This window comes from Cetorhinus maximus, chromosome 26 (genome assembly GCF_964194155.1).
Source record: "Cetorhinus maximus chromosome 26, sCetMax3.hap1.1, whole genome shotgun sequence".
In the NCBI taxonomy this organism is placed as follows: domain Eukaryota; kingdom Metazoa; phylum Chordata; class Chondrichthyes; order Lamniformes; family Cetorhinidae; genus Cetorhinus; species Cetorhinus maximus.
Genome location: NC_135904.1, coordinates 28,781,353 through 28,808,847, shown reverse-complemented (window position 1 = coordinate 28,808,847; position 27,495 = coordinate 28,781,353). Strand labels below are relative to the sequence as shown.

General features: G+C 41.1%; 1 protein-coding gene across 2 annotated transcripts in view; it reads left to right on the top strand.

The window, feature by feature from the left end:
* The window catches only part of rasef2 (RAS and EF-hand domain containing 2), a 76,651-nt gene that overhangs the window by 24,379 nt on the left and 24,777 nt on the right, over window positions 1-27,495 (top strand). For both annotated transcript variants that reach the window (XM_078530424.1, XM_078530422.1), the window contains exons 2-8: window positions 9,959-10,108; window positions 15,735-15,825; window positions 19,297-19,392; window positions 21,656-21,733; window positions 24,377-24,492; window positions 25,722-25,790; window positions 27,191-27,272. In XM_078530424.1, the coding sequence (XP_078386550.1) occupies window positions 9,959-10,108; window positions 15,735-15,825; window positions 19,297-19,392; window positions 21,656-21,733; window positions 24,377-24,492; window positions 25,722-25,790; window positions 27,191-27,272 (682 nt within the window). The remainder of the gene's footprint in view (window positions 1-9,958; window positions 10,109-15,734; window positions 15,826-19,296; window positions 19,393-21,655; window positions 21,734-24,376; window positions 24,493-25,721; window positions 25,791-27,190; window positions 27,273-27,495) is intronic.

Here is a 27,495-nt window from a genome sequence, read left to right as displayed (position 1 = left end):
GCTAGTGAGAAAGTGCAACAAAATCAGTTAAATATTAAATGCTTGCACTGCTACAGAGCGGAATGGATTTTTGAGTCGAGCTATTCTGCTGAAAACCCTGGAGTTACTGAACAGATCATTGGAGAGGCTATTCTGAGTGGATGAACTAAGATGAGCCAAATGCACTTCTCCTTGGAATTTTGTTTTGCCTGAGCGTGTGTGAATGCTAAGGGCCAGTTCTCCACTCTGACCATCTCTATTTGTGTATAGATGACAGGGAACTCGGAACCTGGGAAGTCCACATCACAAAGGTGTGTTTTTAAGAGTGTCAAACTTTTTAACTCCAGTATCATTGTTTAGGACTACCAGATCCACCCACAGCTCAGAACAGACCTGGCTGTGACCGTGGATGCAATGTCTTCTACCTAGCTGCCTGATTTCTTATAGATACAGCCATTAAACCAATATCCACCCCCCTCCCCGCCGCCACTTGCCTATCTAGCAGCCCTTTACACCTTTACATAGTTATTGCTGTACAATCCTCTTCCGTTTTAATAAAACATTGATGCAAAGCTTGAGGGTATGCATTTTTCAGATTATAATGCCAGGATGGGTTTTGGCATCTTTGTGCACATTTTTGCATATAAAGAGTTAGTAGGAGTCAGTAAATTGAATCTATCCACTACTTTCACTGTGGGTGTTGCCCCTTGTGAACATCCTCACTTGTATTTGTTTTGAAATGTCCTATAATTGTGGCAATTAATTGCAAAGTGTATGGTGATTATTATCAAGCCAGGCACAAATAACCCATTTTCAGAATGCCAGTTATATATACTACTCTCCCATCCAGTTTTAACTACTCCACTGTCTTCCTTGCTGGCCTGCTGCACTCTCCATAAACCCCAGCTTGTTTTAAACTAACCATCGCTCGGTAGTACAGAACTTGAATATTGCTGAAAAGAGAGGCCTGTTGCTGAAGATTCTCATCTTCCACTCTTCAGGGCAAATGCAAGAATGCCAAATTTTAAACAACCACAACAATCTATACTCCAGGAGAAAAGGGTACTGATTGGTTGGCAAGTCAATTCTGATTGGCTGAGGCATTGCCATGGAGAAAGCAACAGGGAACTATAGGCTCCCCAGTCTCCTGGTTATTAAAAAAGGCGCAAGGCTTGAACATATTCCTTTTGTTAGCAGAGGATGGGTCCCTACCTATGAATGTATGTCACTTCTAGCAAGTGTAAATGAGCCATGTTATGAGGTCAACAGATCACCTTAAGTTGGTTGTTAGTGTAGCGAATAGCGCACTCAGGATTGACCAAGTACTGCCCAAATCGGAGAATCGTATCTGACAGTGGGTGTTTTATTTTGGGTTTTCCAAAACGCGGGCTGGTTGAGTACAGTCTGCACTCTGCCTATTGCAAACAACCAAAGGAACATAACTGTTGGATTCAATCAGCCAGTGAGTGGGACATCCGGCCTACGTACCTGGCATGGCACCAGCACCGAAATTCATACACAATGTTGCTCAATTGTGTGGTAGCCAGAGTATCATTTTGGAATGATGGCAGCACCTTGTTAGTGGAAAATACTACCTACTTAGCCACTTCATAGTAGCAGTGTGAATCGGCTTGCTTAACCTGTTGTTCAAATTTGAGACACTTTGCCTTGCCAGCGTAATTTGAGATAAATTGGGCACGTTTCAGGTCTGAAAGTTTGTTTAAAACTTCTCTGCATTTATCCTGACTTGCACTGAATCCTGTTCATCCATCGCGCTAGTACTTATGGGATCTACAGTAGTTCACTGACCCCACTGCCTCAGGTTTCAAATTCTGACTCGTGAAAAATAATGTAATGGAAGTGTTGTTGCATCTCAGATTTCTTTAAGGTAGATTATAAAATCCATGCTCCACCACTTGCCACGATATCTATCTGGACCAAAGTCTTATTTTTTCTAAACAACAACAACAACTTGCGTTTACGTCGCACTTCTAGTATAGTAAAACATCCCAAGGTGCTTCACAAGAGTGTTGTCAAACAAAATTTGATACTGAGCCATGTACGGAGGTTGGAGTTAGGTATTAAGGAGCATCTCAGAAGAAAGCAGGGTAGAGAGGTGAAGAGGTTTAGGAAGGGAAGGAGGGACCCGAGCTGTGCCATTCCATACCAAAGCTTCAGCTCGCTTTACTAATCAATCTCTCCTGCTATTAACTGACTTCTCCAGCCCCCTTAAAAAATGTCTTGTTACTAAATCAACCAATTATATATCAAATTACAATCAATGTTTCACAGTGGGTAAATGGTTTCTTGTTTTCCATTTGCAGATTTAATAGTAATGATTTGTGTCTCTGAACAACCATGTTTATGAATTAGATTTAAAGTATGAAGTGATTATCTTCAGCTACTTCATTAATGATCTTTCCTCTGTCCAATGATCAGGAGTGGTGTTGTTTGTTGATGACTCTACAATGTTCAGCTCCATTCATGACTCCTCCAATAACAAGGCAGTTCATGCTATCCTAAGAGAGGATCTGGACAATGCTCAGACTGAGGCTGATGAGTAGCAAGTGACGTTTGTGCCACCCAAGTGTCAGGCAATGATCATCTCCAACAAAACAAAAAATCCCCAAACACTTCCTCCTGGCTTTCAACAAAGCAATATTATCAAGTGGCCCACTATCAACATCTTGGGGGTCATCATTGACCAGAAACTTAGCTGGTCCAGGCATTTTAGCATCATGGCTACAAGCACAGGACAGGGACTGGATGGTTCACCTACTGACTCCTGAAAGCCACTCCATCCAACATGGCATATCAGGGGTGTGATGGAAAACTCATCACCTGCTCGGATGGCTGCTGCTGCAATAATACTCGAGAAGCTTGACATCATCAAGGATGAAGCAATCTGCATGTTCAGCACTCCTGCCAATCAAGTCAATATCCACCTCCTCCTCCACCAGTGCGCAGTGGTTGTAATATGTACTGTATCTACAGGAAGCACTGCAGGAACAACCCCCAACATTCTTTGATAGCAACTCCCATCCTGTAACCTTTACCATTAAGAAAAAGAGCAGCAAAGTGATGGTAGCACCATTGTCTCTAAGATCTTCTCAAAGTCACACATCATTCTGACTTGGACTTCACACTAGTGGTCCTTCATGGACATTGAGTCAAAATCCTGTGACTTCTTATCTAAGACCATCCTGTGAACAACAACAGTACAAAGACTGCAGCAGTTCAAGCAGAGCCTACCTTCTCAGGGCAAATAGGGAAGGGCGATAAATACATCTTTATCAGTATCACACACATCCTAACAACAAACCAATAAAAGATGTAGTATCGTAATACCTAAGGAATCGTTTGTAGATTTTGGGCAAGTGAAGACAAGGGATGAATGCCTGCATTGGAACAAGCAATTGACTTTCTGAGTGACTATATTATAAAAGTTAAAGCAGATCCTTGCAAAACTGCTTGAAAGTGCAGGCACTCATCATGGCAATGATCTCCTGGGTCTACCTTCTTTCTGAAGCCAGATAAGCAATGGGAGGGAATGAGGAGCAAGCAGCCAAGTGAGATTGGACTGTGGTGCAATTTATTGTAACACTGGAGCAAACTTACTGGGCTAAATGACCTTTGTCTTGTTGCAACTTAAGACTCGGGGAGAGGTCAAAGTTGATTCTGAGGTGTAAGTATACCCGAAGTGCAATGCTTTGGTATCAAGCAGAGCACCATCTCTCCTGTCATTTTCATGTGGCACAAAAATGATGCGATAATTTGTAGCCATGGTTATAAAATCTAGAAACTCTTTTCAACGATTAACTTGTCAAATCAATGCACTGGAGATAATGTTAAATTACACTGCTGGGTCAGCTTAGAATATCCCGGAAGATGTCATGCTAAAAGCGTATAGCCCTCTGATCCGGTTACACCTTCAGCTTTGGTCATTACGCCATCGGGAAACCATTCATGCCATGGAAACGATGCCGAAAGCCAGGAGGCCAATCCTTACGCCAACATTTTCTATTAAATGAACGGGCCAAACAATGCACGTTGGCGAGTGTTAAAGCAGAAAATGCCTGTGCTGGCATTAAAAGATAAAGTGATGAGGAAAGGTTGGAGAAATAGGTGACTGAGAAGAGACCTTGTGGAAGGCATTTAAAACGATACACAAGGTTGATTTGGAGCACAACTGCCAAGTTACCCAAGATACTGCAACATGGAGCAAGAGGTTAAAACTAGTGATAAGAACGATTTAGGGCAGATGTTGCAAGTTTCATTGCAAACAGTAATTAATACTTGGTACGATCTTCTCAGTAGGATAATGGAGGCAGAAGTATTAGAATCTGTTGGGAGCAGATCATGCATTCGTGAGAGATTTTTTTCAGTTCAGGATAAATTAGCCGAGATGAGTGGAGTGGGCTCCATCTTGTGTCAACCTTGTAAACACAGAGTTAATGTTTGTTCCACTTATGATGAAGTATTCTCTCTTCCCATCACATTTTGCTTTTAAAAACCTTAATAGCAGTGCTTTGTTTCATTTGTTCACCTTTGTTGTAAATTGTTTAAGTGCTAATCTTGTATCTAATTTAAGTCAGTTACCATGTCAACTTCATGGCAGGAATCAAAATCTGGAGGCTGCCAGCCTTTTAGTTTCAAAGAAATTGCTGGGGTTTATCTGGATGTAAGATATGGCACCAGGAATTCACATGCAACAAACTTGCATTGTTCAGGAAGTAAGAGTGAGATACACTGGTTTTTTTTAAAAGGACAAAAAGCAAAAGGAATGGAACAGTTTTATATGCCATGATATGTCTGGTCAATTGTTGAAAAATCTCACTGGAATCCAACCAAAGCCCATGTAGTGCACACTCCACTCTTAAAAAGACTGAGTGGTCCAGCAGTTTTATTTTTCAAGTCTTTAGAAAGAGACTGCTAACAGCTATATCTATCTTTTAACTGGCTAGAAAAAAAAGCAACCAAATGTTACAACCTGTCGCTGATCACAACTATTATGGAAGATGGCTTGTGTAACACTCGCTGCAACTTTTAATTTTAACAACCCTATCATTACAGATGTTTCTCTTTCTTAGCACCTGCCAATCTAAAATCGCACAGCTTGGGTGTATTCTCAATAGCTCTCTCACTTGTCTATTTCCTTTATTGGCCAAGTAAAATAACCTGAGAGTGTTTGCAATTAACACAATGTTTTGTGATGAGGAGTTTGTGTGCCCCACCTAACATGAGAAATAATGACAAAGATAAATTCTTGTCTGCACTTGTTCGAACAGATTGAGGAGGAGAAAAACAATGATATAGAGCAACAGGGCAAGTCTAGCTTAGAATGGAACAGAGTGTGAATGCAAGGTAACCTGCTAAATCAGGCATTAAAAGTGACATTAAATATGATGTAAAAACAGTTCTGGACATATTAGCAAGAATACAATTGAAGTGTTAACACTTGTGTTATGTTTAGCCTATCAAAGCTTCACAAAGGACAAGATAGGACATCAAACAACAATATATACTGGGGTGGATAAATGAATTTGCTGCAGGGCCCATGTTAAGGAGCTCCAGACAAAAATGCAGCCTTTGACATAGGTGTCCCAAGCAAATATGCACCTTCCCCCTGCCCCACTACTGCCCACCCCCCCGTCCTGTAAAACTCTCTCAATGTGCAAAAACTGCATTGAACCGCTGCATTGAAACATTACAGCTGTTAGGGGCAGTTGAAAAGTGGCAGAATGGCTCCTGTTTCCTTCCTTCACTTGTTTGACTGCAACAGGTGTTTTAAAATGTTTTAAATAATTTGCTGTTTATGTGCCGTGACTGTAAAGGATGCACACGGACAGGTTTTTTTGCAATTTTTAAAAGATAAGGAAATGATGTTTATTGCCCTTAACACCCGCTAGATAAGAAAAAAAGCTCCAACTTGCACTCAAGAAATTCACAAACACACACACACATAAACACACACAAGTAGGTTACAAGGAGGCAGAGTAGGTTAATTGTTGGAGTGTCTAAAAGAAAGTCAAATTTTAAACGCATCCTGTCAGCTGATGTGTTGGATGTTTTCGGACTGTGTGCACGGATTTTTCTGGATTCTGTGCAGGTACGGTTTAAAGTCTTGACAAATGAGCCCTGTTTTCTCTGAAGCAAGCAGCTGTTTAGTTTACATTGAACAGATGTGTTTGGCTGGTCAGATACACACCTGCAGAATGGCTGAGGGGAGGGGTCGGAAGTGGTGGGTATCACAAGTTCTCCTTTCACTGTTACCCACTCATGGTCTGTCTGACACAAATGGTTAGCTTGCCATCACATGACTGCCATTCACAAAATTAGCCAGTTACTAAATATGGTCATAGTAAAATGGGGAACCCTCAATCCAGGCCCATTGTTTAAAGTGATTTGGTTGAATGGTCCATGGAACCCCTTCCTCAGCTGGGATCCACTGTCTAAAATGATTGAATTTAATGGCTCGGTCTGCACCCACCTGAATAAACAGATTATATTTGAATGTTTGAGAAATTCAGGGGTTGGGCCATTCACACCTCTTTAAATTGATTGCCCTGGTGGGTTATTTCCCTGACTCCTTTCTGATAGCTATGTAAATTCTCAGCCATTTTGAGAGCTGCTGTTTAGGTTACTTAAAAATGCTGTTTTCCGTTTTTAAAAAAATTATCTTGTTTCAGCCACTCAATAAATAAAGTTATTTTTGATATAAAACATGGTTTTATAACACAGGATTTTAAAATACCATCGGAGAAGACTAGGCAGAGTTTTTAAGGGATTGCCGTGGGGGTGAGTTGAGAAAGCATTGTGAAGGGAAGCTGAATGTTCTTATGCCTGGACTCTTAATGATCCTTAATCCAACTCTGGCACAGGTAAAGTTGGCAGAAGCAATAGGATTAAAAGGGCAGTGGATACAAGATTGGTTAAGGGCAAGTGGTGAATGTCTGTATTTCAGATTGGAGGGAGGTATACAGTTGTCCCCCCCAGGAGTTGACATGTAGACCACTGCTTTTTTTGACACGTATTCATGAGCTGGATTTGATATACAGGGTATAATTTCAAAATTCTCAGATGGCATGAATCATGGAAGTGTAGTAATTAACAAGAAGAATTCAGGACATAGACTTGTGACATGGACAGGCATTTGGCAGATGAAATTTAATGCAGAATAATGCAAAGAGATACACTTTGATCGGAAGAATGAGATGGGAGAACCTAAGTTAAATGGTACAATTGTAAAGGGGACAGAGGAACAGAGACACCTAGGGATGTATGTACAAACATCATTATCAGTGGCAGGACAAGTTGAGAAGGCTGCGAAAAAAACAGAAAGAATCTTTGGCTTTAATAATAGTTGAACTGAACACAAAAGGAAGGAAGTTATGATAAACCTGTATAAATCACTGGTTAGGCCTCAGCTGAAGTATTGTGATCGAGGAACCACTCTAGAAGGAATGTCAAGGCTTGGAAGAGGCAAAACAGTTTAACAAGAATGGTACCAGGGATGAGGGACTTCAGATATGTAGAGAAAATGGAGAAGCTGCATTGTTTTCCTTACAGTGGAGAAGGTTGAGAGGAGATTTGATAAAGGTTCAAAATCATGAATATTTTAGAGTAAATAGGAGCAATCTGTTTTCAGTGGCAGAAGTGTAGAACCCATAGGGCACAGATTTAATGTGATTGGCAGAAGAACCAGAAATGACTTGAGCAAACATATTTTTACACAGCGGATTGTTGTGACCTGGAATGCACTGGCTGAAAGAGTGGCGGAAGCAGATTCAGTAGTAACTGTCAAAAAAGAATTGGATCCATTCTTGAAGCTACAGAGGTGTCTTCTAGAGGGCAAAGTGGGGGGCAGCAGCAGTCGAATGACAGACGTCACAGAGCTGTTGCAGACAGGCTACAGTGGATGTGTGAGGATGGGGCAAGACAGATGATGGTGACCTATGACAGCAGATCTCCTGTTAGGAGTAGCTACAAGTGGCAGCCAATACTTGAAGGGAAAACATTTGCAGGGCTATGGGGAAAGAACAAGGGAAGTGGGATTAAATGGATAGGTCTGCCAAGAGCCGGCACAGACACAATGAGACATATGGCTGCAATCTGTGGCAGTATCATTCTGTGTTTCCAGTCAGCTGAAGGCAGCGCACTAGTGTTGATAAAGGAAGAAACATTTGAATTGAGTGAGTAGGTTACAGGCCCTATTTTGTTATTTGCGGAATCTGCTCCTCACGCTATGTTGCACTTTAGCCCAATGCTCCTAATCTTTTGCCACTTGATGGGAGGTGGGCAAGTCAGAGGACCTTTCTTATGGGTCTGCTCCTGGACCTAGCCAATGGCGATAGGCAGGTCTAGGATGGACACAACACCTGGAACATCGCTCTGGCTCCCTATCTCGTTTGCATATTTTTGTCCGTGCCCTGGTGACTTTGGAGATGGAGCATGTGGTGTCTACAGTCAAGACCCTCAGCCGATAGACACTGCAGGAAATAATCAGAAAGCTAATGGAATGTTAATCTTTATAACTAGAAGGCTAGAATATGAAGGGAGAGGGTAGTTTTGTTGCAGTTGTACTAAACCACGTCTGGAATACTGTGTATAGTTCTGGGCAATACTCATTGGAAATGATATTTTGATCTTAGGAGTACAATTTACCAAAATGTTACCTGGGCTCCAAGGGTTAGATTATAAAGAGAGATTACCCAAATGAGATTTCATCCTCTGAAATATAGAAGGTTAAAGGGTCATTTGTCTGACGTTTTTAGGATTTTGAAAAAATTGATGGGGGTATGCGAAAAGAAACTTTTTCCTCTGCTGGTGGGGGGAATCCAGGACAATGTAACTCAGAGCCAGGCCGTGCGGGAGAGAGGTAAGGAAACAGCACAAAGGATGGCGGGAGTGTGGAACTATCGTGCAAAAAGCAGTCGATGCTAACTTAATTAATCATTTTAAGGCTGAGACGGACAGTCAAGGTAATAAAAGCATTTGGAGTTGAGGCAAGTGGATGGAGTCGAGATCCAGATCAGTGATGGTCCCATTGAATGGCAGAACCAATCTGAGGGGCTAGGTGGCTCTTCCTGTTCCCAATGGATTGTTTAATAAGACACAGAATAAGATTATGGTTTAATCATTGCAGTTCCTTTGTTTTTTTTTCTTTTGGGATAGGACTCTATCACTTTAAGTTTATTTAAGCTTAATTGAACATTTATAAATGGCACTGATTCCGGTTGGGGTCAGTGAGAGGCTACCACTATTGTCCCCAACTACAATAGTCCCACCTTGGCGGCCAAAATAACTTGCTGTGTGGGGCAAAGAAACATTTTAAACATGACTATGCTATACTAACCAGATAGAAACCTTTGTGGGAGGAACAAACGGCTGTGGCACGCCTGTTCTCTTACTGAGCATTGTTCAGAAACCAACTGGGAGCATTTTGCAATGAGAAATATTTAACCCATTAAACTCTCGCCCTGTCTGCACAGCACATTGAGCAAGCTGGGCAGAGGCTGCAGATGCAATCTCACCTCCACTCAGTCAGGGCGTGGGATCAGCCGTGCCTATTTCAGACACTGGTTGCTCATGATTGAGTGGAGGTTGGGGCTGGGTTGGTTTCGCTCTGAGTCTCTCCCCTGGCGATTGCACCATGTCTATAGGGGAGGCGCTGCCAATCCACTCGGGCTCTGGATAGTGAGACCTGAGTGAGGTGCTGAAGGGCTCGGTGCTTTCTGTAGCCTTCCCTACACTCTGTGTACACGGGCTCTAGGTAGTCAGGAAATGCGGACCTTTGTTTGACGACCAGTTGAAATCGATCCCGGATCGGATGGTCGCTCGGGGTCTGTGTTGTTTAACAGTGATGGAGTTTCATCCTCATCTGAAACCCTGCGAATGACCAGGAGCTGGAGATGAGTTAAAGTGACTCGACATTTCAGTCGGATTCAAGCAGCGATTAACATTGTTTTCCCATCAACAGCCGGGAGAAATTGTTCGACTTCTACCTGCACATCCGTGCGGTTCCGGACCATGATTTGAACCATCAGTTTGAGAAACTGATCCACGAACTGATCAAAGACAGCAGGGTTCAGGGCATGGAGACAGGAAAACTGGAACAGACACTCAAAAGGTAAGGGACTCTGGTGTTCCATCAAGGACATTCATGGAATAATCCAATTTGTACGATATTGTACCATTCATTGAGTGTAATCGAAGTCAGGCTTTGGAATATTGAAAGATGCGAACAAGTGTTGGGTTCCATTTGGCCTAAAGCCATCTTACCCTCCCACATGTTTACATATTTTTATGAACATTGTCCCTCCTGCCAAAACAATTGTTTTCAATTTATTCCAGCAGTAATGGCAGATGTAGACTTCTCAGTTTCTACATAGTGGTGTGGCTGGTCTCTGTCCAAATCAAAAGCTCCTTTACAAAAATACCTGGGAAAAACTCAGCAGGTCTGGCAGCATCTGCGGAGAGGAGCACAGTTAACGTTTCGACCCTTCAACAGAACTTTGACCTGTTCAATGCACTGTTCAATTTTGGGTACTTGCATTAAAGTATATTTTGATGACCAATTGATCAATCACAACAACTTGCCTTTGTCTAGCACCTTTGCAGTAAAACACTGCATGCTGTTTGCAAGGCAGGTTCACAGGAGCATCATGAGACAATTGTGCCTAAATCTATTCCAGTCTTGGTGATTTTGAAGAGAAAGTTGGAGAGGCATTGGGAAAGTGATGGATGGATTTGGAAAGTGGGTGATGGGTCTTCACTTTCTGAGCTGGTCTCCAGTTGGCCTGAAAGAGAGCAGAATGAACAGAGGAATACAGAATGCCTCAAGACTGTCACACAGGGGTCAGTGTAGTTTAACTTGATGGTAAAAGACTTTACAGCTGTGTTAATATAATCTTCTGTATCAACTGTACCAATGATATACTCTAGTTTGGAAATAACTGGTTCTATACTCATCCCAGCACACATGGAGGATATTAATTAATTAAGGATTAATTTACTGCACAGCACCTGAGTGATTATTGAAGCACCATTTTCACTCAGCCTGTCATAATCAAAACAAAATCCCAGGCTTCAAACTACTTCCCTTTGATATCTCCTTTTTAGTTTACAAATATGGGGATGGATTCACACGTTGTGTGTATAAAATTGAAATATGGCTTACCGTCTCTGTAGGAGGGCGTACCTTTATATCTCAAGAGATGTGAGGGAATACATGAACATCAGGACTTGATTCAATTTTGGTCAAACCATAGTCAAACTTTAATATAACTCGTTTATGTGTCAAATTAACGTTGCTATTGGAGGGTAAATTAACTCGAGGGAATGCTTCTTTGATACAATAAGTGCTTAAAATAACTTTATGGAAATGTAGTTTAGAATTGGACTAAATTTCATGAGTATATATAAATGCTGAAACTCATTCCTATGGAATTGTATGTTTACCATTCTGTTAAAGCCATAGGAATATAATCTCCAGAATTTGGCTTTGCAAAGTGGAGATCTGGCACATCCAGGTTGTTGTGTTCATGGGTCACTTGCATAAATTACGGGGTTTTGGGCTAGATGCAAAATGTAACAATGCTCTCATTAATTAGCATATACTTTCAGATATTGGTGCTAACTAATCTTGGTTTTCACATTACTGGTGCATAAATCTTCAACGTGACAATTTTTTTACAAACCCCCAGGCCCATAATATTCAAATGGATGAATCCATTAACAAGTATACAGCGGCAGTTGTTGATATTAATAGATCCCAATGTAGCGATTTTGGATTTATCCACCAAAGAGCTGATAGCATCAAGAATTTTTGTTATTTTGTTTGAGATGTGGGTGTCGCTGGTAAAGCCAGCATTTGCCCATTCCTCAAATTGCCCTCGAAGGTGGTGGTGAGCCAAGAATGCTTCTTTCAAAACCTCTGGACCTACAAAATTTGACTAAGACAAATTGGAGAGAAAAAAAGAGCAATATTGGATTAAGTTGGCTGGGCTTTATAAAGCTGCATTGGCCTAGAGACCATAGTTTCAACGCCCCTAATGTTTATGTTGACATCAAGGCTGTTCTCTTTAAATGCGATTGTGATTTAGATTTTCTATTAGAGTGAAAGAGAAACATGTATGTGTTTTTAGAAATGTTACCTTGTTTTGGTTTTTAACTGTTTCTTCTCATTAACACAGGCCAGGACCATAAGTTACAGATTTCTTGTTGGAGGAACTGTATTGAGCTGAGACATCTTGTCATGATTCCTTAATTTCTTATAGTCTTCAATTCCAAAATTAATGGCGAAAGAATTGTTGTGTTAGCCTTTTAAGAGTGACTCTAAACCATTACATGATTTTTTTTAAAAAAATCATTTTTCATTGAAACTGATGTGTGGCTTTTCACTGTTTTTTCCAGGGCAAAGTAACTTTAAATCTTGTGAAAATTATGAATGCTACAAATGGCCCTTTAAATGTCAACCACAGGGATCTTTTCTAAGGAAAGCTTTGAAGCTGATAGAGCAGCTGGATACTATATAACTTATAATACACAAATGTGAGGCACATGCAAATGGTAATCGAACCAACGCCAACCCAAATGACCAAAGTTGTACTGCTGGATGTTCACTGCACCCTCCTGGGCTACAGTGGCCAAATATAAATTAGTTGAAATACAAAATGTGTGGTGTAAAATATTAGCAAACTGCTTAATACCAAAACTATCCCCTAAATATGTGACTTGTTCACAACAATATAGGAAGGATTCCAGATTAGTGGCTCGTGGTTTTAACTTTTGAAACATGTAACTTCAGAGGATTCAGCTTTCTGTACTATTTTTTAGCATGCTGTTTATCATGTTCCCTTCAAGTTCCTGCTTGAATATTTAATTGCAATTTTATTTGAAATTGAAAAGTACAGCAAAATTAAACAAATGGTAATTTGAAGGAAAGTTGTCAAACAACATGGTTTAAATAGTACGCATATGAAATTAAAGCTTGTGGAGTGTCATTTCAGCAGCCAATTCTTAGGATAATTATTCTTCTGACAATGTATGAATCACCTCTTCACAATTCTATTCTGTAATTAAACATTGGGTTCAATGGAATTTAAAAAAAAAACAAGAGCAGGAGTAGCCCATACAGTCCCTTGAGCTTACTGCCTGAACTTTTACATCAACTCCACTTGCCTGCAAGATCCCCACATCCTTGACTCCCTTAGTGCCCAAAAATCTATCAATTTCAGTTTTGGGAAAAAGCTCGATGAATGAGCTTCCACAGCTCCATGGGGTAGAGATTTCCAATGATTCACAACCCTCTGCATGAAAAAATTTCTCCTCAATTCAATCCTAAATGGCCAACCCCTTACCTTGAGACTGTGACCCAAGTTTTGGATTTTCCAGCCAGGGAAAACATCCCCTCAGCATTGACCTTGTCAAGTCCTCTAAGAATTTTGTATGACTCAAGAAGATCATCTCTCATTCTTCTAAACATCAGAGAATGTAGGTCTGTTCTACTTAATTTCTCTTCATAGGACAATCTTTTCATTTGGAATCAAACTAGTGATCTTTTTTACACCTCATGTGAGACCAGTATAACTTACTTGGGTAAGGACACCAAAGCTATAGACAGTGCTGCTGGTGTGGTCTCACCAAAGCCCTATATAATTGCAGAACATTTTGTTACTTGTACTCCAATCCTCGCGCAGTAAAGGCTAACATACCATTTACCTTCCTAATTGCTTGCTGTATCTGCATGTTGACTTTGTCTCTTGTACAAAGACAACCAAATCTCTCTCTGAAGACCAACATTTATTAGGCTCCCTCCATTTCAAAAATATTCTGCTTTCCTATTCTTCTGACCAACGTAGATAGTTCACATTGCTCTACATTATATTCCATTTGCCAACTTCTTTTCCAATTACTTAACCTGTCTATATCCCTTTGCAGTCTCTTTATGATCTTTTTGCAACTTATTTTCCCCTTTGTATTGTCAGCAAACTTTGGCTACCTATTTTAGTCCTGTAAAGATATGACACCACTTATGGTTATGGAATGTTACAAAACTAAACTTGACACGTAAGGCTCTTTAATGATCTCACCACCCCATTAATATTAATTTTGAAAAGAGCCTACCATCAGGTGACCAAAGTTCCAGGCAATAGGCCCCTCTAATATGGAAATAAGTTTCTATGATGTAAATTGGACCCTGAATTCTATTTGAAATGGGAACTAGGTGGGAGCATGAATAGTGTGGGCTTCAACCAGACCCATGGACAATCAGCAGCAAGAGACCCAGCAGAGGTTAAGTCCTGAATTATTTTTCTCAGCCTTGGAGGAGCAAGTGAGCACCTCCAGGGCCCACAGAGGTAATCTGGGTGATGCTGCTACTGGATTCCCACACTTGGTGACTGCAGCCTTCCCACCCATCCTAAAATCAAAATGGATCCCATTGTGCCAGGGTAGACCAAATAATAATGAAAACAGTAGGATGTAGGTTCTAGGTTCTCCAACCATGGCCGTCCTAGCCTGTATAATTGGTAGCTCTACTGGTGAATGAGGAGAAGGTCAACAGTTGGATTGCTGACTTTGTCAGTGGTGAGGCAACAAACACATGGGGCAGAATTTTACGATTGCAGTGGGGGTGGGACCATAAAATGCGGCGAGCCGTTCAAAAGCCCATTGACTTCAGCGGGACCGGAAGATCCTGCCTGTGGGAGGGGCTGTAAAATTCCGCCCATGGTTGGCTGGGAGTCAGTTGTGAAGACAGGTGAGGGAACAGATCCCGGCTTCGTTTGAGAGAGCTAGACTGATTTAGTTAGTTGGTAATGAGGGATAGTATGGCATAGTTTATTATTTTCTTCTATTATTACGAGGAGGTAATAAATTGAATTGAAAAAAGATGAGGTCTGCTGTAACTAATACTGGTGTTCACTTATTGACTAAAATAAAACAACTTGATGGTTTGGATTTGGCACTGTCTCGGTACAGTGTTAATCTGCTGGCCTTTTGAAAGACTGGGAAAGTGCATGTGGAGGCACGTGTGAGTTAACGGTATCAGATTTGTGTAATTAGGGGGCTTTATTGTTGCGATCTGTTACACCATGCTATTGTATGACTACATATTGAAAGGTAAAGGTAAGCTCCTGATTTGTGGCGTACATACATTTACAAGGGAGCTCAGTGACGCCAAAGCCAAGAGAATGTGTAGAGATGAGATTTGTAGTAATTGGCGTTATGAGGTATCAAACTTTAATGTCTACATTCGTGTCACCAACATGATGAGGAGAAATTCCAAGAGCAGTATGTGGTGTATCACATTCCTCATTGTGGGTGTAGGCATCTTGATAACTTCATGAATGCATTTATTCTTAAGCTTATAGAGTTTGGAAGACTGTAGGATCAGTATTATGCACAGGGAGTGAGTGGAGATCTCCCCCATAGCTGTCACCTATTTCAAGCCTTGCATTAATTTTATGTTGATGAAACTTAAAAAGTTCAATCAACATAAAGTCACATCAGTGCTTTGTAAACTTGCAAGGCCACAATGAAGTGATGAAAAGCTTTCTTTATGCGAATGCACTGGGTAATATTTTGGTGAGTTTCCCTGACTAACAGTTACCCTTTCATACACATGGCCTAACCAGCTTTTTCACCCAAATGTAATTCCCAAAGCTGTTTTGAAATACTACTTCCCTAAGAGAGAACAATTCATCTTAACCTACAGTAAATACCGTACAAACTACTCCATTATCATGTTGTAGGACAGAGGAAATGGCTGAGGTGCGGCTGGCTGAAATGGAAGAAGATATGCAACAGCAGGCAACGAAACTTGAGCAGAAAATCCGAGGAGAGGTGAGATCCGAGTGTATGAGCTGATATGAACTCTGTGCCTTTAATTGTTGGGAAATTATTAATTACTTACTGCGCTGCATTCTTCAAATTCTCCAGCTGGAGAATGTGCAGGAATGTTGTTGCATAAACTTTCCCCGGACTCCAATTAAAACAGCATCCCTTTTTAACCCTTGGGATGATAGGAGAATTGCTCCAAGAAAATAGTGCAGTGCAATGTTACAACAGGGTGAGGAGGAGTGAACTGACTCCTCATTATTCAGCCCCCTCAGTTGGTTGCAACAAAGGGATTTTTAAAATTTCTTTTTCCCCAAAGAAGCCTTTTCCAATCCAAATGCATTTACTTTTTAATAAGGAGCCAATCAAACCCAGGTTTTCTTGGCTCAAAGAACATGTTTATTGGTTGTTAAACCCAAGGGGGGTGGGTGGGGGGAGTAAAAGAAGCATGTGTGCTCATACATCTCAGAAGTAGGAAAAGTTAGAGTCCAGATAAAAGCTAAAGGAATATACGATTAAGCTCTTTGCTTGTCCTTGAGGCATAGATTGGTGAATGTTTGAAGTTAACTGGTTTCCTTTAACATCCTGGGGTTGAACTGAAGTTCGGGTAACTACACTTTGGAGACAATCTTAGCTTTAGGGAGAAAGAAAGAGAGCGATTCCTTACAGCTCACTTCAGTTTTTTCAGATCACTTTGATGACTTCTGCGTCTGGCTTGGCAGATTTAGTTCTTAAACCTCCTGACTGTATATTTCAAGAAGGAATTTGAATTGCCATGACTTGCAATCATTGCTTTCGAACAAGTAATCACATTTTTGATCTTTCAATTCAGAAACTTTTGACACATTTCAAGATAGTGGAACCAACAGGAGATGGAGTGAGTTATTTCATCCTCCACAGGGGGTTTTCAATGTCTGTTGGGTATCTGGCTGGTTAGCAGTTCTCCCATTTGTCTTGACAGAATTACCATTGATTTTAAGTCCAGCACTTTGCATTTTTAATGCCTCCCATTCAAGAGTCCCTTTGGAAGTGAATCTTGACACCTACCCACGGGAGGAGGGCGGGGTGGTGTCGAATAGGGGAGGAGATCACTGGTTTACACATTGGACCTGGAGGAAACGATCCTGCTGCTCCTGGCCCACAAGCAGTGCTATAAAGGCAGTTGTCTCATGGACCCAGCCTTCTCGTCTCTGTTCACCTGCCAGATTTCCTGAAACCTGGGAAACACGGTCAACCTGAGTTTAAAAATTAAAAGGTTGTTAAAATGGAGGCACACAACCTCCTTAAACTCCACTAACTGACTTGCCTCCTGAGAGGCACCTGCACCACTTTCACACACCTCTGTTAAAAGGAGGTGGGAGGTTTTGAGGTGGCTTAGAGTAAAGCTCAAAAAATGTTAAGATTTTATCTTCTTGGCTGACCCTAGTCCACCCTTTTTTTGGGTGGGGGAGTTAATACTGCCCCTGTAGAACCTTATTGCACAGAAAGAGACCATTCAGCCCATTGTGCCTTTCTGCCATTTTTTCAAGGTGGTGGTCTGTTGTTGTTGGCTTGTTTATTGGAAATGGGGAAACCAGCTTGATTCTCATCTCCAGCTGTAGATCCAGACCAGGAATTGAACACGTGACCTTTTTTGGGCTTTGTCAACTGAGCTGTGGGGGAGGTCCCCACAACATTTTTGATCACTCAGCAAAAAGATTCATTTGTTCTCGCACATCGCTTCTTTGTAATATGTTCCAAATTGATGGTCAAGGCTTTATACCTGCTGTTCTGTTGACAGGAAATAAATGCATCTTCTGGTGGCCTGTAGCATTTGTAGGTTACAGATGGAAGGCAGTAAGGAACTTTATACTGGGGCATTAGATTTTAGTGTTTGGGAATGTTGTATTCTCACCGGTATCTAGCACAGATTGACGGCCTGAATGTGCTCTCTCTAAAGTGAAGTATCTTTGCAAAATCTCACGCTACAGAACAATTTCATCATTCACATTGCTGATTACATCTTTTGAAGAAAATTGAGCATTATTTCCACGCGCCCTAATGGCTTGATTTTAATACAGTAATTCCTCGTTCAGTGTTGCACTATTTTAACGTTGTTTCACTTTAACATCGGTAAGTTAATGGGGCTTGTAATCTCATTGAGCAGTTTAATGTAGTTTCCCACGTGACCTGATCTGGTGCCATCTTGGAGTCGCTTCTCCCTGCTGCCCGACCTCCAGGTTGTGACATGCTCCCACCCTCTCATTGAACCTCCAACTCTCTCGCCGCTTCCCGTTGAAGATCCGAATCCAATTCGAATCCGGAGTTCCGATGTTGTGGAAGCGGGGGTCCCAATGGTGCAGGAGTGCTGAACTGGGGCTGCTACAATACTTTTTCTTTTAAATGCTCCTGTTAACAGTAGGAACTTGGCAATTGTAAAATATTTCAACTTATAGGTTCATAATGTTTTAATTTTCTTTCAGATAAGAAAGATCCAACAGAACCTAACTACAGTTTTAACATTGGTTTCTATGGAAGCCAATGTTTCGTTAAGTTGTGATTTTCAGGAATGCAACCACAACTTTAAGTGAGGACTTGCTGTAAATGAACCTGGCAGAGTGGGGGAGGTGGGTAGGGTCCCCGCTACAGGACAGCCTATGGCTGCTCATGTATCTGGTACCAACCTCCATGAGCAACCGGAAAATCTCTGCAGTTTTTTTTTAATGAGCCGAAATGAAGGTAATTTTTAATATGATTGGCTGCCCTGTGGCCCCCAATCCTGCCTCCAAAAATGGCCTGGAAGCGGAACGGAGCTGGGGAATTGGCATGATGACCGGGGGCGTATTTTTCACTCCCGCCCGCTTCCGATCCGGGCCTTGGCGGGAACTGAAAATCCAACCCCTTGTGTTAGAGCTGAAGACGTCAAGAGAGAAAAAGCTTTTAAGCAAGTGCAGAACGAGGGGGGTGAGGGGAGAAATAAAGGACAAATGGAAAATCTGTCTGAGAGAAGAGCAGGTGGACGAAATACAGCGGATGTTGGAAATCTGAAATTTCAACCGACAAATGCAGGAAACACTCAGGTCAGACAGCACCTGTGCAGAGAGAAGCTGATTTAAAACAAAATTACCATTTCTGTTGCTTCAGAACTAATATATGAAGTGTGAAGTTGATTTTTAGCCCACATTGAACCAAGTTGGAATTAAACAAGTAAATTCCATTATAAATCTTCAGCAAAAATGCTTCTTCTGTGTTACGCTCTTTAGGAGATGGGAAGAGGAGCTGGAGAGACGAATCCCGAGCATTATCCTTTTTAAAGAAACGGAGTCTTGTACTGTTCCAGTTTGAAGGCAGTGTTACGTTGCTTCAGTAGCTCAATACGCTGTTCTTTTTATTGTCGTTGACTGGTGTAGCATGCTGAAAACAGGTCTTTTTGACAACAAAGATTGCTTGTTCACTCTGACGAACAGAAGCTCACTGTTCAAGTTTCACCCATTCCAGGAGCAGTCGAAACTCGAGGCAAAAATGGCAGAAATGCAGAAGCGTCATGAAACCGAGGTAACCGATCTACAGGCAGTCATTGACCGAATGAAAAAGGTACCTAAACCCGTCAAGCTCCAAAGAATATTGTTACATTATCAGTTAGTCTGGTTTATCCCTTAATGAAGGGGATTTTTCACTATAATGTAACAATTTGAACAAAAAACTTTTTTTTCATTTCTTCAACATATTTTTGGTCTTAATAGAGGGCAGGTTTTTAGAAGGCAGCAATAAAACAAAAGGGAGGGAACGATCTTTCACTGCCTGAGCTGATCCATATCAAAAGTACTAAACTAACCTATTAAAATACCCCATTTATTTTTTATTTTTAAAAAAACACATCAGACAGTCAGTGTACTTCAGTACTATCTTTACTCTGCCAATACAGCCATGTATAACCTCCAGAAGGCACATCTAGGAAGACTATCGAATCTTCACACACTTCACTCTAATTAAAGCTTAGCCTGTTTGAGTGTTCCTATCTAGTCCAGAACTTTTTTTGGATTGTTACTGCTGACGCTGCATGAATTTCTAAATTGCCAGCTGAATGTCTTCGTCTTCCAAGTTTTACAGCTCCAAAGCTGAGCAGCGTAAGAGTTGTACAAAAACGACATGGGTTACATAGAATATTGCAGCACAGAACCAGGCCACACAGCCCAACAGGTCTATACTGGTGTTTCTGCTGCACCAAGCAGCTTTCTGCTTTAATTCATCTCACCCCAGCCAGCCTCTGTCGAATTAAAACAAGCGCTGTTACATGATCCTACAGCTGCATTTGTGCAACTTTTGTAGATATATTACTTTAAAGCTCAATATTCTATCTTTATAAAGTACGCATTAAAATTAATTCAGAATTATATCAGTACAGTGTCTTTCATAGCTATAAGTCTTGAATCAGTCACTAATGCTACACAGCGACCTTTTTTCCATTCTGTTAGATGCACTGCTGATTTGCAAGTGAGCTAAAACTGCTTGGTTTATCGACTCACTGCTCGCAGAATGTGTACAAGTTGGTACAGGGCGGTCTTGAGGTACAGTGGGTAGCATCCCCACCTCTGGGCCCGAAGCTCCGGTTCAAGCTCCACTTCAAAACTTGATGGCCATTCACAATGTGGTCAAACAGGTTGATTATCAGCCTGTCAATCCTTCCAATACGCCTGATGGCAGGCGGTAAAGAGCGGAAGAGTTTCCTGGTCAGCCAGACTGCAGAAGGCGACGGCAAAGCACTGCAGTACTTTGCCAAGCATAATCATGGACCAATCCAATGGAAGTTCATGGTCATCAACGCCCTTTTAAGGCAAGCTTTAATTAAAGCAAAGTATGTGAAGATTCAATATACTTCATAGATGTGCCTTCTGGAGGTTATACATGGCTGTATTGGCAGAGTAAAGATAGTACTAAAGTACACTGTCTGATGTGTTTTTTAAATTACAAAATAAAGGGGGTATTTTAATAGCAGGTTAGTTTAGTAATGTTGGAGGAGGAGGAGGGGGGATAAGTAGGGAGGAAAGACTCAAACAGCAGTTTTTCTGCTTGCCCCTCTCCCGTTCCCTATAACCCACAATGACAATCTAACATTTCGATTTGTTACTCAACTCTGACCAGTTACATTCTGCAGATATTCTTTCCATTATCTGAAAAGAACATTTATCAACCATCAGTTGGGTTTGAGTTGGAGTATTGGGTCCAATTCTGGGCACTGCACTTTACAACATTTACTAGAATAGCACTGAGGGTGTGGACTTCAACTATCTGAAGAGATTGGAGAAGCTGGGATTGTTCTCGCTTAGTGCAGCAAAAGTGAAGAGGAGATTTGATAATGGTATTCGGAGGGTGTTTGATATGTAAACGACAAGAACCTGTTCATCTGATGTGTCAGGAAGGAGAGACCGCAGATTTAAAATAATTTGCTAAAAAGCCAGAGTGGAGATGAGAATTTTTTTTTACTCTGTTATGCTGTGGAAATCTTCGCTTGAAAAGTTGGCAGAAACCAATTCAATAGCAATTTTCAAAAGGGAATTGGATAAACACTTAGAGGGGGAGAAATTGCAGGGCAAAGGGGAAAGAGCAGGAGAGTGAGACTATTTGGATTGCTTTTTCCAAGAGCCTGTGGTGCTGAATGGCCTCTTGTGCTGAATGATTCTAACCTTCCATGATCTTGGGGATGTCCAAAAAGAAAAGTACACATTGTGGAAATTCTTAAAAGCCCAATAGCCTAACACAATGTTTAAGCTGTAATATTTTGCTAGCTGTGTAAACGTTGTGAAATCTTCTAGTTGACTGTATCGTTTACATGTCTATCATTGCTGTGTTTCTCCAGCGTAATGAAGAGTTGTGGAATTCAAATTCCAAAGGGGACATCTCTGCTCTGAAGGAACAGTTGGATGAATTAACACAGGTATGTGTGGGGTTTTTTTGACTGTGTTGCAACCATTTTGGATTATATTAACTTTAAAAAATAAATCAATGCAATGATCTCTTGTATTTCTGGAGTTCCCATTCATCTCCTGAGCAGATGGAAATTAGAGACTCCTCACGCCCTGCTGTGTTTGCTTTGATATTCTGTTGTCTTGGCGACCTCTTTGGATTTCTCAAATTCCTTGCTTCTGTGGGAGCTTGAGTGATAAATAGCGGAAGAATGCATAAGTGTGTTTTGAGCCGCGTCTATTGTTGCAGTCCCTGAAGGAGCTATTTCACACCATTGAAAAATAAAACCAATATTTGAGTAGAACAAATGCACAGAGCTTATAATTGGCAGAGAACCAAAATAAACTTGGCTTATCCCGCTTCTCATTATCCACAAGGCTTATTGGATGAGTTATTCCAGATTTGTGCTACCTTTGGGATGATGTTGTCAGAGCGGGAGATGGGAGAATTGGTTTTACAGAGTTATGATCTGGAATGCACTACCTGAAAGGTTGAGGGAGGCAGATTCATGAGTAATTTGCTAAAGGTTAACTGGATTTATACTCGAAATATTTTCAGGGTTGTGGGGAAAGAGTCAGAGTGGAACTAATTGGACAGCTCCTCCTAAAAGCAGGCCCAAGCATGATGGGCTGTATGCCCTTCTTCTGTTCTGTATGATTCGATGATTTAATTGTCAGCTCTTCCCCCTGATAAAACCCATAATAAATAATTCAAGTGCAATCTTTTTGAGGCTTCAACACAACACAGAGAAATAACCGACACCTGAGCTGACTAGATTCAAAGCCTGAGTTAGGTTAATCAAAGCCCAGGGGTTTAACTGCCCAAATAGCATCCTTAGTTGATTTTTTAAAAAGAGGCCTTTGTTTATGTTGCTTTAGGAGTGAGATGTAATGGATAGTGTTGAGAAAAACTCAATACCTTTTGAGATCTTGAAAGTATGCGAGCTCTGCTGCCCAACTGAGATGAACAGACATGGAGGTGTAGGCTAAATTGCAGTCTGGAGATACTTGTTATGCCAAATGTGCCCTAGCCAAGTGACCCAATTCATGCAATGCTTGTGAATGATGTCTAATCACGTTGAATCATAGGTTGGTTATCATTATTCAGATAAATATCTTAATTTTCTTTTTCTTTATTCTTTCACGGGATGCGAGTGTCGTTGGTAAGGCCAGCATTTGTTGCCCATCCCTAATTGCCCTTGTTAGGCCATTTTTCAGGGCGTTTAAGAGTCGATCACAGTGCTGTAGGGTCTGGAGTCACATGTAGTCCAGACCAAATAAGGATGGTAGATTTTCTTCCCTAAGGGACATTAGTGAACCAGATGGGTTTTGACAACAATCAATGATAGTCTCATGGTTACCATTACTGAGAACAGCTTTATATCCCAGATTTATTAATTGAATTTAAATTCCACCAACTGCCGCAGTGGGACTTGAACCCATGTTCCCAGGTTATTAGCTTTCATCTCTGGATTACTAGCCCAGTGATGTTAGCACTATGCCACAATCTCCCCAAACTGTCCATAAATCCCAGGGTGCTGGTTGTGATTTAGCTGCAGTTGTGCCATGTAATTATTACTCAATTAGTATCTGTGAGGAAAGGTTCATTTCAAATTGTTTACGTTGCAGAATTCTGTGTTCCAGTTCTTTCAACTTGAGAAAAAATATTCGTAACTGAAAAATATTCGTAACTGAGTGCATGTGTAGAGCTTGATTAACCCTTCCAGTACAGAGACAATGCTACCACCTACAGTCTACTAAACTCATTTGGAAAGCACTTTGATATGCATGTTAGTACTTACGTGGCTACAGACCAAGGGCTGGAAAGTGGGATTAAGCTGAATATTTTTTTTTATATAACCAGCACAGGCACAATGGGCCAAATGGCCTTCTGTGCACCTCTACTTCTTATTGGCCTGTTTGAAAATTAAGTTTGCCGTTTTAGCAAAAGCTATAACCCCTTGGATGGATAAATTTTAAAGTTCGACACCCAAGACCTGTGGATTATCGGAATGTGATTTGTTAAAATTAAGTGATGCAGCTATATGTATCACTGTGTTACACCAAATGCACGCTCCTGCTCTAGTAACTGCAAAGCATCGGCCACTTAAAAATCTTCCTCTTACAATACCCTTCTAAACAGTGAAAGAAAGGTTGGTGTTTATATAGTGCCCTTCATCACCTCCAGTGTTCCCACCAGCGCTACAGCCAATGAAGTACTTTAAGTGTGGTCATTATTGTAATGTAGGGAATGCGGCAGCCAAACTTGCACACGCCATGCTTGCACATGTCACAATGTGATAATGATTAGATCATCTGTTTTGGTTATGTTGATTTAAGGGGGTAAATATTGTCTAGAACACTCCTTTTCTCTTATTCAAATAGTGAATCACAATCTTATACGTCCACCTCAAGAGGGTGGACGGGGCCGTTGTTTAAAATCTCATCTGAAAGACAGCACCTCTGACAATACAGCACTCCTTCCCCGTACTGCACCGAAATGTTAGCCTCTGTGCTCAAGTGGCTGGAGTGAGACTTGAACCTGTAACCTTCTGAAGGACAACTGTTATTTGTTATTTGAAGTTTCAGTGTTGGGCTATGCTTGTTTATTGCAGGAGAATGAGCATTTGAGAAGTTCCCTGCTTCAGAGCCAAACGGCGACTTCCATTCTGGAAGCTAGACTAGACAAATGCAAAAATGAGCTCACCGATCATCAACTTGATCAGGAACGGTAAGTAAATAAGGGTTTATACCAAACAAATACTGACATCTGAATTACAATATTTTTCTGTCTAATCGTAGTGTTTGACTTGGAGAGTTGACCCTCAAACTGCTGTCATTGTAGTTGGAATTATCTGCTTTGTAGTATTTTAGCAGTTTATCATCCTACATAAACACTAGCTTATCCAAAACTCTGTTGCCTGTATCCTAACTTGAGCTGCCCTGTTGATTCATCGCCCTGTAGTGCCTGGCCTACATTGGCCCCCGGTCCAGCAATACCAAAAATTTCAAATTCTAGACCTGATGTTCAAATGCCTTCATGGCCTCCTTTCTCTGTAATCTCCTCCGTTCCACAGACCACTCAGAAAACCTGCATGTCTTCAATTCCGATCTCTCTCGTGTATTCCTGACTTCCTTCACTCCTCCACTGGCTGGCTAAGTCCAATTTATGTCTCATTTCGAGTCTCCTAACCAAATAGTACACATTCAGCATGCCTTCACTGCCTAGGTCATGAGCTCTGGATTTCCCTTCCAAAACCCCTCTGCGTCGCCATGCCTCTGTCCTCCTTTAGGACGTTCTTTTAAAACCTGTCTCTTTGATCAAGCCATTGATTACCTGTCCTAATACTGCCTCCTTTGATTTAAATTTTTTTGACTGATTTATGCTGCTGTAAAATACCTCGTGAAATTTTACTACGTTAAACTTTCTATATAACCGCATGTTGCTGTAGATTGCTTTAACTTGTATTTAGCTTCCCATTCTACATAAGAAGGAGAAAGTGTCCTTCTGTTTGGTGCCAAAATCAGAGCATTATAAAATGCACAATGGCTCTACAGATCTTTTGTGACCTACTGGTAAAGTCCTTAGAAAAACTTTGTTTTGTATAAATGGAGTGAAATGTGATTTTTGAAAAGGGATATTGGTATGTATCATTTGAGAAGCAGAACAAATAGCCAATTGTGTTTTATGTAGCAGAAGTCATGCCAACAGATGCATTGAAAACTGATTCTCCACAATTGGCCACTCAGTGAACATGCTGAACAGCCTCCTGAAAAGTGTGAACACTTGGCCAGTTATTTTGTAGTGACTAGATAAGAGCTGTAATCACAAGGCCTGGGAGTTAGGTGTGTCTTGAGATTTTCACCTGGATTGTGTGACACGTGCGTGTGTGTGTATTTTTCAGGGCAAAAGAGCCCTTAAAGAAGCTTTGTTTGAATAATTCCATTTCTTCCAAATAGGACGAAGGAAATCATGAAGAAACTAAATGAAGAGAGTGAAGTTTCCATGAATCAGATACAGATGCTTCAGTAGGTTATCTTTATTTATGTTTAAGGATTTAAAATTGATTTTCAGTCTTGAAATGTTCACTGGGATCAACCTAAGACTACAAGGTGTATCTAAGATGTTCATTTTCATATGTCATTCCGCTCTTGTAATCTGTTTGTGCTATTGTGTAGTGGGCCCATTACTTCCCCGCCCCGCCCCATCACACTGTGCACCACGGCTAATCTATGGCAAGCACAGCGGGCCACTCTTGAGAGCATTGGCGCAATAGACATTGCATCTAATGCAAAAACAGTTTCCCAACATGGAAGTGGCCACTAGACAGTGTGTAGAAGTCAATACCCTTATCCTGCCATACAATTTACTTCATTTTAAAAAAAATCTCTAATTTACCACTGTTTTGCTACTAAAAGTAAAATCTGATCCGATATTAGGTTAAACGTGATCACGGGTTAGTTAAATCTCCTGGCAAAATGTTACACATCCTCAATTTTCATTGCTCCAGCATTGGAGACCATACCTTCAGGTGTCGAGGCCCTAAGCTCCAGAATTCCTTTCCTAAACCCCTCCTCCTCCTCTTTAAGATGCTCCTTAGAACTGACCTCTTTGTCCGAACTCGTGGTCACCTCTCCCAATGTTTTCCTTCTGTGGCTCGTGTCAAATTTTATTTGACAATCCTCCTACGAAGCACCTTAGGACGTTTTACTGTGTTAAAAATGCTCTATGGGATGGTGGGATTTTCCCAAGAGGAGAGATTGAAGAGACTGGGCCTGTATTTTCCAGAGTTTAGTAGAATGAGAGGTGAGCTCCTTGAAGCATGCAAAATTCTTACAGGTCTCAATAGGGGAGATGTCGGAAGGATGTTTCCCCTGCCTGGGAGGCGGAGGGTGGAGGGGTCTAGAACCAGGGAGCGCACAGCCTTACAATAAGAGGCAGGCCATTTAGGACCGAGATGAAGAGGAATTTCTTCACTCGGAAGGTGGTGAATCTTTGGAATTCTCTACCCAGAGGTTTGTGGAGGCTCAGTAATTGAGTGTGTTCAAGACTGAGATTGATAGATTTATAGATATTAAAGATATCCAGGGACATGGGGATAGTGCAGCAAAATGCTGCTGAGGTCGAAGATCAGCCACGATCTAGTTGAATGGTGGAGCAGGCTCGAGGGACCAAAATGGCCCACTTCCACCCCTGTTTCCTTTGTTCCTATATAAATGCATAATAAAAATAGAAAATGCTAGAAATACTCAGCAGTGTCAGCTAACACCTGTGAAGAGAGGAACAGAGTTAACCTTTCAGGTCGATGCCCTTTATTCAGAACTGATATAAATGCATATTGTTCCCCATGTTCTGAAGTAATTTTTCTGAATAGATTAGCAAATCACTCTAGTTTTCAATGGCCCATTGTTAACCTTTGCATTTTTAGGGAGGCCAACAAGGGTCTTTACGACAGCAATAATGGATTGCGTACTGCTTTGGAAAGAAATCACAGCTCAAATAAAAACAAGGTAAATTTTGATAAAGGCATTTGTGACTGGCAAATGGCTCTGTTTCTTGGTAGTAATGGTCACTGCTGATGATTCAAATCACTGAAGAATCTGAATTTTGTTCAAGCTCTTTGAATTAGAATAATTAGTCAGGAATACAGTTAATAACATAGCGATGTAGCATGGTAAAGATGTGATTAGATGCAAAGGAAAAATATAAAATAAAAGCTGATTTTTGGCCGGA